The sequence below is a fragment of the Ovis canadensis genome, chromosome 10 (genome assembly GCF_042477335.2).
Source record: "Ovis canadensis isolate MfBH-ARS-UI-01 breed Bighorn chromosome 10, ARS-UI_OviCan_v2, whole genome shotgun sequence".
Classification (NCBI taxonomy): domain Eukaryota; kingdom Metazoa; phylum Chordata; class Mammalia; order Artiodactyla; family Bovidae; genus Ovis; species Ovis canadensis.
In genome coordinates this window covers 63,159,452-63,176,222 of record NC_091254.1, presented here as the reverse complement: position 1 = coordinate 63,176,222, position 16,771 = coordinate 63,159,452, and the positions used below count along the sequence as shown (strand labels likewise).

Sequence of the window (16,771 nt, the reverse complement as noted above, 5' to 3'; positions counted from 1 at the left end):
GCTCTCCGATTCAAAGCTGAGTCCATCTCTTGGGTACCATTCCTTTTGATTTATTTAGTGTTTGCTTAAAGTAAAGCAGATCGGGCTTTGTACACACACATACAAATCCATAAATCCATTTCTTTTAAATGCATTAAAATTGAGATAACAGTTATATTTAATTACCAAGTTGAAGTTTTTCTAGCATTTGAAATTTTATTGCAAGTGAAATGTAAAGCTACATTTTCTCTTTGCGATGGCTTATCATCTTTAGGGTCTACTTGATGCCATTTTCATTATGCCCATGAACCAAACGATGTAAAATTTTGTCTTACTCAAAGGAAAAACAGTGCAGCCCAGTGAGCTATAACACCTTCTTGAGAGAGTGCTGAGTTGTAATAGATCCAATTTGGGGTGACAAAATGCCCACATTACATACTTTAACTTTGCCTCTTTTTTCCAGCCTAAATGAGGCATCTAAGAATTAATGCAGCCAGAGGCAGTAAAAGCGTTTGAAGTAATTCTTCAACTACTTACTCCTCTTTCTTGACAGAGCACACCAAATAAAAGGCAGTGGCAGTGTGGCTAATAGAATAACTACCAATCAGAATGCCTGTCAATTCATGAAATTCCTCTAGCGCCATTCACACTGATGACTGAGTCAAAGCATTTCAGTTCACATATTAAAAAGATGGGAACCTTAATGCACCGTATACTCAGTGCTGAAAAATAATATGTCAGACTTATAAACATGGAAAATGAAGTGAAAAATTGAACCAATTATCAGGGTAGCTCAGCTCGGAGCATCAATGTGGAATCTCTATTACCTGGATAAGTGTCAGTTCTACAGTGTAGGTTGTTGATCTGTAGACATGACCTAAATTTCCTCCCCCAATCTCATCACAGCTTTATTTTTATTAACCTTTTAAAAATGACTTCATTTTGTTTTCTTCTGCTCCTTTCTTTCCACCACTTTTCAACCTACCTGTTACTAGTAATTCTCTACCCAGTGCATGAAAACTATGATGGTAAAAGCAGTAGAATTGTTGATTGATGAGTTTAATTACCCACCCCCCCCCAAAAAAAAAGCCATGTGAGAGTGTACACAGAGAGATATAGACTTTATATAAATTCACAAAATGACTGCTATAGATAATAAGAAACTGTTGAAAAGCATGAAATGAAACAGGGAGAAAGGAGTTCTTAGAAGACTTGTATTGCTTATATTCTTACCCCAGTAAAGGAATAGCATTTTAGAAATGGCTTATTTTAAAATAATTTTAATTTTTTAAAAATTTAATATTTAAAAGTTGCAAAAATACTGTAGAGAATCCATTCGACTTCTCTGTGGTTTCTATCTTAAACCTAAACCATAGTGCAATGGTCCAAACCAAAAAAATTATTATTGGTTTAACAATATTAACTGAACTGTAGGCTTCATTTGAAATTCAGCAGGTACTCTTGCCTGGAAAGTCCCATGGATGGAGGAGCCTGGTGGGCTGCAGTCCATGGGGTCTCGAAGAGTTGGACATGGCTGAGTGACTTCACTTTCACTTTTCACTTTCATGCATTGGAGAAGGAAATGGCAACCCACTCCAGTGTTCTTGCCTGGAGACTCCCAGCGACAGGGGAGCCTGGTGGGTTGCCGTCTGTGGGGTCACATAGAATCGGACATGACTGAAGCTACTTAGCAGTAGCAGGCTTCATTTGAAATTCAGCAGTCTCTCCACAAGGTCCAGTGATTTTCCACGAATTTCTCCAGCGATGAGGAAGTGATAGAAACATCTGCTTTGGTTTCTTGGCCCTGGATGGGGCCTGGGCTCACATTGTGCTGGGCACGGGCTCACACAGGGTCCAGAGAGCCCATCTCATGTGGGGTCAAAGGAGACAAGACCCAGAGCACATTTATTTTCTTTCATTGTCTCTTCTGCTTCGCTTTTTGTCATGTGTATGAATACCTGCTAAGTCACTTCAGTCATGTCCGACTCTTTGCGACCCTATGGATTGTAACCTTCTAGGCTCCTCTGTCCTTGGCGGTTCTCCATGCAAGAATACTGGGGTGGGTTGCCATTTCCTCCTCCAGGGGATCTTCCTGACTCAGAGATTGAAACCACATCTCTTATGTCTCCTGCTTTGACAGGCGGGTTCTTTACCACTAGCACCACTTGGAAAGCCCCTATCATATATATTAAATATACAGAAAGGAACCCACGTGTTTCTCACACCATCTCTGACCCTATTGGCACAGGTGATTCATAGAAAAGGCTGGAGCTGTTTCCCACAGAACACTATGTGTGCCTGCCCAGGACTCTGAAAGGCTGTTGATGTTCAGTTGCTAACTTTTATCCAAGTCTTTGCAATCCCATGGACTTCAGCACACCATGTTTCCGTGCCCTTCACTCTCCTGGAGTTTGCTCAAACTCATGTCCATTGAGTCAGTGATGCCTTCCAACCACCTCAATCCTCTGTTGCCCCTTCTCTTCTCACCCTCAATCTTTCCCAGCATCAGGATCTTTTCCAATGAATTGGCTCTTCCCATTATGTGGCCAAAGTATTGGAGCTTCAGCTTTAGGATCAGTCCTTCCAGTGAATATTCAGGACTGATTTCCTTTAGGATTGACTGGTTTGATCTTCTTGCTGTACAAGGGACTCTCAAAAGTCTTCTCCAGCACCTTCACCTTCATATATAAATATTAAATGCATATTAAGTATGAAAATAAATGCATATTAATCTAAATGTGTGTAAGATTATTATGTTCATTTCCTTATTTATCTTTTCAGATTATTGAAAGGACAAAACTCATGGAAAATAAAAAAGCTACTATTGCTACTTCTCATCATCTTCTATTTGTAGAGCAACATTTAATTGTACCAGATGGAGGGTCTGATACAGGGCATATAGGGAGAAAATTGTTTCTGCTCTCATTGAGTAATTGCATACATGTATAAACACAAGCCTAAGAAGAAGGACAGATGCAGAGTGGTGGGTCTATAGCGTGGATGTACTGCAGGTTGGTGAGTCAGGGAAGGGAAAGTGATGAGCTCTCTGAGCTGAGAAGGAGTCAGAGTTCTAGATGAAGACGTGGAGGGCCTGTCCGGATCCTATAGAAAAGGAACAACATGACCAAAGACACCAAAACTGTGAAAGGGGCCGAGGGTGGCAGGATCACAGAAAGCGGTAGTCAGGGGGATATTGTTGGAAAGTGAAACCAGAGAGGTAGGCGGGAACCCAATTGTAGGCATTTAGGCCAGGTTGAAATTTGGGTCTATTTCAAGACCAATGAAAAGCCTCTAAAGGGATGATTGAGTAGGAAAAAAACAGGTTTGCTTTTTAAAAATACCACCATGGCACTAGTGCAAAAACATGGCTTGAGGAGGAGGTGGTTTAGAGAGTAGGGATGGCAGGAGAGAAGAGTGGGTTACAACAGGTTAGTGGCTGTGAGAATGCCGAGTGGACAGGATGGAGCAGACGGACTGGATGTGGGAAGACAGACTCAGTCCAGGACGGCTACTCGGCTGCCGTGTGGTTTACACTATTGGTGTTGGTGCCATTTGCTGCCAAAGGTAGTACTGAAGGAAAAACAGATTATTGGGGTTGTGTTTTTGTGTGTGTGTGTTTTTTGACATGCAAGAAAGAGTAAAGATGACTAAGCCTCTTAATCTTGGTCATGAGATCCCATGAGTTCAGCTTTCTCTCCATATATGGGGAATCTCCGTGGTTCCCTGTTACTATATAATTTCCTGCCCTCTAGGCCTGCCAACCCTCGACTCCTTGCACAGTCTGTAGTTTTGCTGTGACTCTTTCCACCTTTCTGAGCCTCTTCATATCTTTAGATGCCCCTTTCCTCCTCCAGAGCTGAGAAACTTCTCCTTTAAAATGTACCTTATATATAACCCAAAGAAAACATCTCTGTCTGCTCCAAAGCTTAATTCCAGCGCCCTTGCTATCTGTTCCCATGGGCAGTTATCACTGCATCCTGATGGCCAATCATTTGTCTGAACTCGTGACCTGCTGTAGGCTCCCTGACATCAGGAATCATGTCTTAGTGTTGTTGTCGTTGTTGTTCAGTTGGCCGAGTTGTGTCCGACTCTTTGCAACCGCATGAACTGCAGCACGCCATGCTTTCCTGCCCTTCACCATCCCCCGAGTGTGCTCAAACTCATGTCCATTGAGTCAGTGATGCCATCCAGCTGTCTTACCAGACTCTGTCACCCACTTCCCCTCCTGCCCTCTATCTTTCCCAGCATCACGGTGTTTTCGAGTGAGTTGGCACTTCACATGAGGTGGCCAAAGTATTGGAGTTCAGCTTCAGCATCACTCCTTCCAATGAATATGCAAGGTTGATATCCTTCAGGATTGACTGGTTTGATCTCCTTGCTGTTCAAGGAACTCTCAAGAGTCTTCTCCAACACCACAATTTATAAGCATCAGTTCTTCAGTGCTCAGCTTTCTTTATGGTCCAACTCTTACATCCATACATGACTCCTGGAAAAAGAAAAAAACATAGCTTTGACTAGATGGACCTTTGTTGGCAAAATGATGTATCTGTGTTTTAATACACTGTCTAGTTTCATCATTGCTTAATAGATGTATAATGTCTTAATAGATGTGTAATGACAGCCTCTATCATAGCACAGCTCACTGTACATAAGAACCTGTACATAATAGCTGTTCAAGTAATATTTGAATTCATGAGTAAATAATAGGTATGCAATAAATATTGCTTAAACATAAATATGATGTATACAAGGCTTTGCCCAGGAGAGGAAAGATTGATACTGTTCTACAACTGACTATCCCAATTACTAGTTCCTTATCCAGACATTTATTTATTGATCTGTGTTCGACACCTGTCTTAATAATCTAGCTCATCTCTCCCTAATTTTTCTAAGAAATTCGCTCCCCCAGACATATCTTTTCATTCACTTCACGACTTCAATTCATGCTCCTCTTCTTGGAGTATCTTGCTACCATCATTCCCTTTAAACATTATGTGTGTGTGTGTGTGTGTGTATTTATTTGTGGCTGCACTGGATCTTCATTGCTGAGCTCAGGTTTTGTTCTGTAGTTGCGGCGAGCGGGAACTGCTTTCTAGCTGAGGTGCATGGCGTCTCCTTGTAGTGGCTTACTTGCTGCCAAGCACGGGCTCTAATTGCAGAGGCTTCAGTGGTTGCAGCATGCCGGATCAGTAGTTGTGGCTCAAGGACTCGAGGGCCATGGCTTAGTAGTTCTGGCGCATGGGCTTAGTTGCCATGCTGCGTGTGGAATCTTCCCAAAGCAGAGATTGAACCCCTGTCCCCTGCATTGGCAGATGGATCCTCAACCTTTGTACCACCAGGGAAGCCCTCATTCACTTTTTTTTTGAAGTTTTTTTTTTTTTTAATGTGGACCATTTTTAAAGCCTTTATTGAATTTGCTACAGTATTGCTTCTGTTTTGTATTTTGATTTTCTGGCCATGAGGCACATGGGATCTTAGCTCCCTGACCAAAGATTGACCCCCTATTCCCTGCATTGGAAGGCAAAGTCCTAACCATTGGACAACCAGGGAAGTCCCTGCAATCATCCACTTCTAGTGATGAAATTTTTGCTTTTCCTTCATGCCCAGCCTAAAGGTCTTCTCCTCAAAACCTTCTCTGTTATTTTATAGTTGGAATTAATTTTAACCTCTTCTTCACTTCAGTAAAACTTAAAATCCCTTTTAATTTTCCTACACTAATTTATGATAGTTGCTACCTATTTATTTCAACCAGATTGCAAACAGCCTGAAGGCAAAGATTCCCTCTTCTCCACAACACTTCAGTAGATAGTAGCTGTTAAGGAAACTGTATTGAATTTAGTTAATATTAATCAATTATTGAAACTCTTGGAGAAGGAAATGACAGCCCACTCCAGTACTCTTACCTGGAGCATTCCATGGACAGAGGAGCCTGGTGGGTTACAGTCCATGGGGTCACAAAGAGTTGGCCATGACCGAGCGACTGAGCACATTGAATCTCTAGGTGCTCTGGATGGGTTCAGCAAAATAGCTCAGATGTCTGAATCTAAAATATTTTATCCTTTTTCCACATCTCAGTGCTTAACAAGTTTTTATTGTATGCCTACCGTGTGTAGTATACACTGTGCTAAGCTCTGGGCATGCAGTGGTGACTTAGGCAGACATAGCCATTGCCATGGGGCTTCTTTGGTGTCTCAGTGGTAAATAACCCTCCTGCCAGTGCAGGAGACATGGGTTCGATCCCTGGGTTGGGAAGATCCCCTGGAGGAGGAAATGGCAACTCACTCTAGTATTCTTGCCTGGGAAATCCCATAGTCAGAGGAGACTATAGTCCATAGGGTTGCAAAGAGTTGGACCCAACTGAGCACACACACAGCCATTGCCATCTGTCCTAATAGTTCTGGTCTAGTAGGGAAATGGGGTTAACACTCCCGCAGTTATTTATTGGATACGTACTGCATGGCAGGTAAAGGAGTTATGACAATGAGTGAAAAGAGAAAAGCTCCCTTGTCCTCTTAGAGCACATCATCTATTTGGAGAGACAGACAACATAAATTAAACATATCAACAAATGTAATCTTCAGTCAATGTGTGCCAAGGACCCCCAGGCTATCAGAGCTTCCAGCTAGTTGACCTAGACCTAAAGGTTGGGGCCAGCTTCTTAGAGTTGAGCATTCAGTATCCTAGGGCAAAAGGGAAGGAGGAGAACCTTCAGTGTCACTATTAAAGTTTTGGGTTTTTTTTATATGGACCATTTTAAAAATCTTTATTGTATTTGTTACAATATTGTTTCTGTTTTATGTTATTGTTTTTATGGCCTGAGGCATGTGGGATCTTAGCTTCCTGACCAGGGATCAAATCTACACTCCTGTGTTGGAAGGTGAAGTCTTAACCACTGGACTGTCAGAGAAGTCCTAAAACACTGTATTTTTAATAAAATTTTTCTATTAAAATTAACAATGAAGAAATGATTATGTTAATTCTGTATGATATTTAAATTCAGCCTACTCTTCCCTTGTGGCTTAGCTGATAAAGACTCCGCCTGCAATGCAGGAGACCTGGGTTCAATCCCTGGATTGGGAAGATGTCCTGGAGAAGGGACCAGCTACCCACTCCAGTATTCTGGCCTGGAGAATCCCATGGACTGTATAGTCCGTGGGGTCGCAAAGAGTCAGACACAACTGAGCAAATTTCACTTTCACTTCTAAAAATAATATCAGTAGCTCTGCATAGAGAGAGAATTAAGTATAATGAGGGGGAAAAGAGCTTTGAGACAATATATGACATTCCTAATGGTCATCTTATCATTGATTGATGAAAACTAAGAACAGAAAGGACCTACTTAGTTTAAATACTGGAGTCATGCTCCTGCTTTTATTTGGTCAAAAGTAGTGTGTGTGTATGTGTGGGTATATAATGTATTATGATGAAATCATCCTGAGTAACCTGAACAGTCATGAGAACTTGTATTCATTGTAACTTTGTGTAAATAAACAGGAATAATAAGAATTACTTTAAAATGATCTTTCCTGTGATTCTACATAGGAAAATTCTGTACTTACAAATAATTGTAGAATTATTTCTAGATTAGTCTTTTCTTCCACAGATGTAGCAAACCAAGTTGTTAAAGTATGTATTTTTTCAAATAATTGAATCAATTTATGGAAGAAAGTACAGGCTCTTAATTACATAACAGGAGAAAAGTGCTGTGCACCTGAAACTGTGACAACATTGTTAATTATCTATAATCCAATATAAAATTTAAAAGTTTAAAAAAGGATAAAAGTGAATTTAAGAAGAGAAAATATGTGTATGTAATAATTTCTCTGGATCTTGTAATGAAAATCTCTAATCTTACTAGATAAGCAATTCTCACAATAAATAATTTTGGGTCTCTGAAACAATTTATTCTGATTTTTCTCAGTATTAAGTAGCCTCTCTAACATATAGGGCATGAGAGCATGAATGACTCAAGTACTGTTTTAGGATTGCAACCAGGTGAATGAAGCTGCCATTTTTGAGCCTGGGAAGGTATGGAAAGGAATGTTTTTTTTAAAGGGTAAAGTTGGTTAGGATTCAAAAAACCTGTCTGGCACTGCTTTGGGGATAGGACTAGAGATCAAAATCCTGGAGATATTGTTGTATGGATGGTAACTAGGGCCTAGAGATGGATGAGATGATCGAAGGTATGAGGGGGCTATTTTGGAGACTCCTTCATCTAGGGAGTGAGTTGAAACAGTGTATAGAAAAATCATGAGAAAGTGATCCCCAGACAATGCTGACATTTAGAGTTCAGAAGAATGGGAGGAAGAGGCTCAGGCAAAGGAAAAAAAAGAGGAGGAAAAAGACTGGAAAAATGTCACTGATGCTGAGTAGGGTCAAGGATGGAGTAATCAGTTAGGTGAGTCACTGTGGAGAGTTTGAGAAGACGAGAACTGAGACTGGTCCATTAGATCTGAAAACATGGAGGCCATTGATGACCATAACAAACGTGGTTTCATCAGACACCTGTGGTCACAAACGGAATGGGATTGGTTTCTCAGGAAAATGGGAAGTGAGGAAGCGGATTCCTTTTACCATCTCCAGCTGACACATAGTAGGGAAGTGAACAGGATGGCGGCGGTCACGCTCTCACCCCATGTTCTGTGAACAGTGACTTTGCAGGGCTGTGTGGCTGCTGAGATCACTGACACCACTGTGCACACACATCACGAGCTCCTCGCTTGGTCAGGGGCTGCTTCGTGCAGTGTGCTGGTACGAGCTGCATCATGAAAGCCCTGGCTGCTGCGCCGGGGCTCCACCGAGGCAACATCAGGGTTATATTATATGAAGCTATGTGGTGGCTCCGGTATGGCTATGTTACGGCTACTGTCAGCCAGGAGAGAATAAATGTGTCTTCAGTTCGTTATGGCTGCTCGTGTCCGCTTCCAGCCTCTTAGCTCACGCCTTGCCTACCCTGGGTTCAGGGAATAGTGCAGATAGTATGAACAGCGAGACAGTTGGTGCTGTGAGCAGGATCAGCTGAATTCATGTGTTGTACATTATATATTTAAATGGTAACACTAATAACAAATTTTCGCAAAGAGTTAAAGGAAGAACAAAGTATATGACTGTGATGCTATTTCTGATGAGTCCCTGAAAGCTTAATATTTAGCTCAGTGCCAGTTTTAGGCCAGGAAGACCATCTACTCATACTGTAGAATGTTCAGTTGGGCTTAAATAAATGCTGAGGTTCATTAAGGCCCCTGGTGCTAATTCACTTTACTGCAGCCTCGGGGGTAGAGGAGAGGGAATATATGTGAGCTCCCAAGAATTGAATGATAATCTCGAGGAAGACAGGTCATTCACACCTGTGTCCAAGTTCTGATTTTGTTTTTTCCCCCTGCAACTCCAGCAAGTTACTAACTCTTCTAAACCTTTTATTTTCTCAAAGGTGAAATGTGGATATTAATGATGAGGAGAAAGTAAAATAATGTGACTAAAGTAAATATTTAACAGGGTCTGCACCTAGTACGGGCTTAGTAAGTGAGAGTGACTTTGTATGCTATGGTTACTGACTTAAAACTACAGAAGATTTATCTTCTAATAGAACTTCCCAGTTAGTGGTAAAGAACCCGCCTCCCAGTGCAGGAGATGTGAGAGAGACGGGTTTGATCCCTGAGTCAGGAAAATCCCCTGGAGGAGGGCATGGCAACCCACTTCAGTATTCTTGCCTGAAGAATCCCATGGACAGAGGAGCCTAGTGGGCTATTGTCCATAAAGAACAGACAAAATGAGATTCCAAAGAGGAAGCCATATCTTAGAAACCACAGTATTTGGTTCATGTTACTCTATAGGTGTTTATTTCTCTTTATTTCCTTGCCTTGAGGGAAGTAATATAAGCGTAGTAATCAAGACTGTGGGCTTGTAGAGCACATTTTTCTCAGTGCTGTGGAATTAACTGGATATTCCAGTTCCATCTTCATATCCTTTCCAGTTCAATCTCAGCACTACTAGTGATAATAGCTAACATGTATGGACTGCTTTCTGAGTAGTTAGCACTGTTCTGAACACTTTAACATTATTAACTACTTAAATCTCACAGAGCTAGAAGGTGGCTACTATCATTGCCTCCACTCGTGCAGATGAGAAGACAGAAAGGCAGACAGGTTAAGTACCTTACCCTAAGATAACACCTTTGGTCAATGGTGGAGCTGTAATTCAATCCCAGGCACTTACATAGCTTGCTCTCTCTAGCACTTCATTTCTATTCCACTGGGGGCCTTAAGATTGGACTTAAGTTGTCACAGCTTTTCTGCCTTGGGGATCAGGGTTTCACACCCCCTCTGCCAGCCACCAGCCATTCAGGTAGGTTCAGCAAAATATTGAAAAACAGGAGCAATCACATTGTCTTGATTAACTATAAATGTTAGTCATTACAGTACAAGATTTGAGGGTCAGGTCTTTCAGTGCTTATACCCAAAGAAGGAAGGCTGATTTGTGTAAGAAGGTATCTAAAAAGTTCTCACATGCTTAGCAAGAAAGCTAAATTAAGCCTTGTGTTGGGTAAAATTATAAACATGCTGTCTGCCTCAGATGAGTAAGTGTATATAAATAGAACAGTTGGTGTACATGGCCTTAATGTTATAGCTTCCTTTTTTGTGTAATGTAAATCACCAAATAGGAGCATTTCCATCTGACAAAAACTGTTAGTCTTAGAAGAGCATGTTGTAGGATTGAATGCATGTAATACAACAACAGACCTTGCCCTTTCCTGCAGCCTGGTGATTTTTTTTTTTTTTCCTTTCCCTATCCAGTGGTTAGTACTAAGGCCTGAAACCCTCACTTAGAGAACAAAGTGGCTTAGCAGTAATGGAGCCTGTGTGAGGCTAAGAGAAGAGTAATGAACATGCCCTGCAAGCTTCCTGCCTAGATGCAGGTGCAGGAATCAGGAGGTCATGAATAATGCATGACATGCAGATTAGACGGTGGTTTCTCCTACTGGGATTTTGACTTTGCTACCTGCCTGGCTGCTATATGTGGAAAGAAGGTAGGCGATGGTAAGAAGTGTCACCACTTAAAGACAGAGCACACAGAAATACAGCATATTTCTTTGAAGGAATGAAATTTGGCAAGTAGCTGAAATGCAAATTTATGGTCTACTTTCCTCAGATAAAGTAAGCTCCGAGTTATCAATGTACTCACTTTGGGCAAGGAAAAAACCTTTCTTATTTTACCATTTTGATGTAAAAAGCTTTATAATGATTTGATCACACAAAATCAGGAATTATTTGAAGAGGTTAAACCATTAACAAAAATTATCTGCTTATAGAGTTTGATCTATGGGTCAATAGAGTTTTGCTAAAAGATACAATTACCTAGAGAACATTGTACTGTAAGTTGCGTGTGTTTTTGTGCTCGGTTGCATGTCTGACTCTTTGCAGCCCCATGGACTGTACCCCACCAGGCTTCTCTGTCCATGGGATTCTCCAGGCAGGAATACCGGAACAGGTTGCCATTTCCTACTGCACAGAATCTTCCCAACCCAGGGATCAAACCACAGTCCCCTGTGTCTCCTGTATTGGCAGGCAGATTCTTTACCACTGCCTCACCTGGGAAGCCCCACTGTAGGTTAAATAGACCCATTTTTTTCCCACTGATACATGCAGTGAGATGCGTTAGTGAGAGAATATTTCTATACTATCAAACTTCACCTCGTAGAATTATCATGATGACTGAAAGTTAGGTTAAGCTAAGTCACTTCAGTCGTGCCGATTCTGTGCGACCCCATAGATGGCAGCCCACCAGGCTCCTCCGTCCCTGGGAGTCTCCAGGCAAGAGTACTGGAGTGGGTTGCCAGTGCCTTCTCCGGTATTTGGGCTATTAACTTGTTAAAACTGTATTCAGGCAGTAGGATTCTGACACCCCAGGGGGAATGTAGGCAAGACTCAAGAGGATTTCCTTCATTTTCCCCTAGGTCAGGGGACTTTAACTGGACAGACATTTTTTGGCTCACACTTCTTCCATTTTCATGATTGTATTTCAAGCAGGCAGACTGAAAGAGAAAAAAGCAGAGCAGGGGAAAAAAGAGCCTTGTTACCTTGTGTGTAACTCTTGTGCATTTTTATTGCATGTTTGTTCACTCTGTCCCCAATTTGGGGTACTGGAATATGAGCTGGCTTTCATTTCTAGCTGAGTCTGTCATTTCCGCTAGGCCCCAGGTTGGCCGAATGCCAAGACCAACAGGTGATCCTTGTAGCTGCAAAACAGCAGGAAGTGGTCCGCACTTGAATGAGACAGTTCACCAGAGGGGCTGTCTGGCTGCTCTCCATCTTTCTGCATAATTAACATCCCCTCCCCCACATGGAGCAGGAACTCTGTGCTGAGCAGCTCAGCTGCAGCAGCCATTGAGAAGGGCTGTGAGGAAAAGAATGTTAATAAGGGATGGTGGAAGAAATAAGCCTTCTGAGTGCAAAGTGCAGTCTGGCTCTGGATTTACAGAAAGACTGGATTTGGCCCTTCAGAAGGGCTAGAACTGTTTTGTCTGTTTTGAAATGATTCTCACTCATTGAGCAACTGTGGAGAATGGGGATTCTAATGAACCTTGGGGCTCTTGATTCTAACTGGACTTTAAGGCCTATTTAGAATCCCGGTTTACTTTCTTGTCTTGTGAATAAGAGTAATGACTGAGATCTAAAGGGTAAAGAGAGCACCAGCCTAAGCACTGCCTACATCTCACAAGTACCTGGTAAGGAGAGAAGAAAGCAGGAAGCTGGCCATGGGGACCGGAAGTGGAGCAAATTGTGCTACCAGTGAGTGACCCACAAAGAGGTGGAGGTTCATGAAGGTCCAGTAGCTAACTCCTGCTTGGAAGACATCAGCAGTTCCTAGAAATTTCAAGCATTTCCAGTGGATGACTCCAACCCAAGGAGCTTGTACAGCAATATGGTCTTTACTGTCTTTCCCCCATTAAAGGTTTGAATTGACATGGTCTCCTTCAAAGCCTGGCTAGAGAGCATCACATATAGAAGACCTCTCCCCTAAAAATAACTACTCACCCATTCTTCATCTGGATGAAGTTACTATAAGGGGCCAGCACCCCACTCCAGTATTTTTGCCTGGAAAATTCCATGGACAGAGGAGGGCTGTTGGAAGAAATACACCTTCTGAGTGCAAAGTGCAGTCTGGCAGGCTACAGTCCATTGGGTTGCGAAGAGTCAGACCTGACTTGAAGTGTCTTAGCACAGCACAGTAGTATAAGGCATGGGGGTTAATTTTTTCCTCTGCCCTCTCAAGTTTAGTGTCTGAAGGTGTGCAGATTAAACTGACAATAGGTAGATTAGCTAGAGGAAAAAACAGTTTATTTACACATAAAACATGCATTCATGCTTGCAGGAATACTCAGTGATGAGTAATTCAAAGGGGTGGTTAGAATTGGGGGCTTATATACCACTTTAACAAAGGCAAAAAAAATTGTGGAGTATTGCTTTGTCAAAATACAAGGGAGTCTGGGCATCTAGGGGGCTACATTTTAGCGAGGTAGCAAGGAAGTGTATGGGGGAAACTAATGGTAAATAAGGGTTGTTTATGCCAGCTCATCTCAATACCATTTCTGGGGACGAGTTGTATGTTGTACTCCTTTTCCTGATATGGGAATAGTTGGATGGAAGGCCTTTACAAATTAAAATTTCCTTATAGAGGAAAGGTAGAGAGCTCTTGCCGTGTTTGTGTTTGTGACTGCCTTCAAATCAAAACAGTCATCATGGCAAAGTAACATATTTGGGGAGGGTGTATGCTGATGTCCTTTGCTATGTTACTTTAGGGCTTTAAATCTAGAAGTTAACTGAGGGAATGTGTACTTTTAGACTGTCTCTTTGTGTCGTCCTTGTGGGAACAGGTAGCAGAAAGGGCTTGTTGAGGGTCAGCATTAGACCTTATGTTATTTTTATGTACTCCTAAACCTGGCAGGGATTAGGTTGGCAACAGTAACTTTTTGTTGGACTGAATGAATGAATCAATTTATTAAAACTGGTCCTGCTTTGTGGGATCTTCACAGGGACATTGTGACAAATGCTTGTTATGTTAAAAGTGGTGCAAAAGGAAAGAGACGGCAGGTCTGGAGGGATAGGAATCGAACTGCATTCATTTACTACGAGGTGCTTATGTTGTGGGCCATTTTACATTAAACTAATCTGAAAGAGATCATTTATAAGCCAGATCACTTTTTGTTCAGTTGTAATCAGGAAAATGCTCTTTTAATGACTGGATTATTCTCACCTGCCTACTACAGGGTACATCCGTCCCCAGTATCAAGGGTCCGGGGAAATCGAATGAATAATCAGAAGTTCGCTTGGTGAGTATACAGTCAAAGTGATGAGAATTTATAAGTTCTGTGGGAATTTTTAATAGGACTGTGTCAATTATTTCTGGTTCTCTGTAGAGAATATATTTCTACTGCTTGAGCTACATTATTTCCCTTTCCTTTTGGAAAATTCTAAACAAACATGAATAGAGTTTCTTTCTAGCGAAAAGTCTTCGTTCACCAAAAACTGAGTGCAACATTTTTTTCCAAACAGATACGGCGTATTTCCCAGGATTATCGACTGTGACATTTTTAAAGAATTGTGTCCCATGTTTTGAAGACACTATGTTTTTTAGTAAGATTTAGACAGCTCAGATTTTTCTCAGATACCAACTTCTATTTCTCATGAAAATTTTCATAGTAAGTTGATCTATTACATTACTTTGGATGATTACTATTTAGATGCCCTTTTTCTGGCCTTAGCCTTAAATATCCAGGCATCTGTTCTTTAATTTGGGGAATATGAAGATCTTTCACTTGAACAAAAATAGAGATGAAACTTACCAGAAATAGCCTGTAAAGTTATTTTAACCACAGAATATTGATTACTAATTTTTTTTGTTTTTTGGCCACGTGGGCCTTTGTCCCCTCTGGTGAAAGCGCAGAGTCTTAACCACTGGACCGCCAAAGAAGTCCTGACTGCTGATTCTTTAAAGAGGAAATTTAAACTGTTTCACAAATATTTCATATAAAACAAACAAAACTCATTATAGTTTTATTAATAAAATCCATATTTGTTTACGTTACTTCATTCTCCAAAATTAACCTTTCCCCACATAGTATATCTTCAGAAAAAGAAAGGAAGAAGTGAAGGAAGGGAGGGAGGGAGGGAAAAGAAAAGAAAAATAATTGAATCGTGTACTATCTTACTACAAAGGTGAATGGAAATTCACAGGTCTCCATTTTTTACTTGATTGAATTGAGGTTAGAATGGGATTTTGATTAAAAACCATGGCTTTTTTTTAAGTATAGGAAGATGATTACCAAAGATTGAGCTTCCAAATTAATTTTACTCCTAAATGAGGATTATTTTTAGACACAAAATAATGATTCTTTGAATTTGAATAGTGCCTCATCAGCTCGCCTCCCTTCCCCCATTAAATCTAATTAACCCTCACAATAGCTTGATCTTGTTGTTAAATATTATGCTTTGGTTTTTCACAGAGGGGGAAATGGAATACAGAGGAAGCAGCCTTTTGCTTACACACTGTCTAAAAGCTGGGGCATCCCTCACAATCACTATTTTTCACAATCACTAAAGCGTATTGTTCCCTGTCAAACCTGGAAAGCTGAGAGGATAATAACAGTGATGGCCATTACATAAAAGGAAAGGGATAAACCAGGTCCTTTTTTGACTACATGAAATTGCTCTTACTTTTTAGTCCAAAGCACATCATACTGAAGAAACTTCACTGCAGATAGAGATTGTGAGATGCTCAAGGGAGTGACATAAGCTAATGGGTAGAGGGCCGTGTTGTCAGGGGAGAGGCCCAGTTTCTGCAACTTATATTTCAGTGGCTAAATGTGGATCACTGAGTCCATAACACATTTTCTTTTCTTTGCTTTTCCTTCCTGGAGTATTAGAGTAACAATAACTTGTTCCTACATAATTCATAGCACATAATTCGGTTAGTAAGTTTAAACCAGTTTTGTCTCCGGAGAAGTAATCCATGAAAAACAAAAAGGATCTTTAATACTAGCCTTGAGAAAATTCAGCTTGTATTTATTCAACATCATTTATTTACACTCCTAAGCACTAGATTAGAAGGATAAATAAAACATGGTTTCTGTCTTTATGGGGCTTACTGTCTTGAAGGATGTGTGTGCGTGAGTGTGTGTGTGATGTCACATATATATAACATACAATATTATATAATACAAATAACATAATAAAATGTGGATAATGCTCTAAGAGATACATTCATAGTACAACATCCAGAGGAGAATAATTATCAACTTTATTTAAGACTAGTTTGGGAACAGACAGTATGGAAGGGGAAAAAATATAAAGGTGGAAGAGGATTGTCAGAAAACGGATTCCCAAGGTTTTCGAGTAAAGGCTCAAAATTAATAGAAAAAATAGAGTCCTGACAAAGTGCTTTATTTATTGATTAAAACACAGATGCAGAGACCTGGAGACATTTCTAACTTATTTGGTTGGTTTTTTTTTTTTTTTAGTTTATTTTTTTAATTTTAAAATCTTTAATTCTTACATGAGTTCCCAAACATGAACCCCCCCTCCCACCTCCCTCCCCATAACATCTCTGTGGGTTTTGAGTTTAGTTGCAAATCCTGTTGCATATACTACCTTGAATTTTTCTTATGTAAATATTATGAAACTGTTTTATGGAAATAAATCACATAGGAAAGCTAGGAAGAAGCCCAGTGAATCCTCCAACATCTACATCTACTTAAGTGATGAACTGTTGCTATTCCTTTGTGAAATAATCTCTC

The 16,771-nt window shown here is 40.7% G+C and overlaps 1 protein-coding gene across 8 annotated transcripts in view; it reads left to right on the top strand.

The window, feature by feature from the left end:
* The window catches only part of KLF12 (KLF transcription factor 12), a 515,262-nt gene that overhangs the window by 425,559 nt on the left and 72,932 nt on the right, over positions 1–16,771 (top strand). For all 8 annotated transcript variants that reach the window (XM_069602330.1, XM_069602332.1, XM_069602333.1 and 5 more), the window contains one exon: positions 14,246–14,308. In XM_069602330.1, the coding sequence (XP_069458431.1) occupies positions 14,246–14,308 (63 nt within the window). The remainder of the gene's footprint in view (positions 1–14,245; positions 14,309–16,771) is intronic.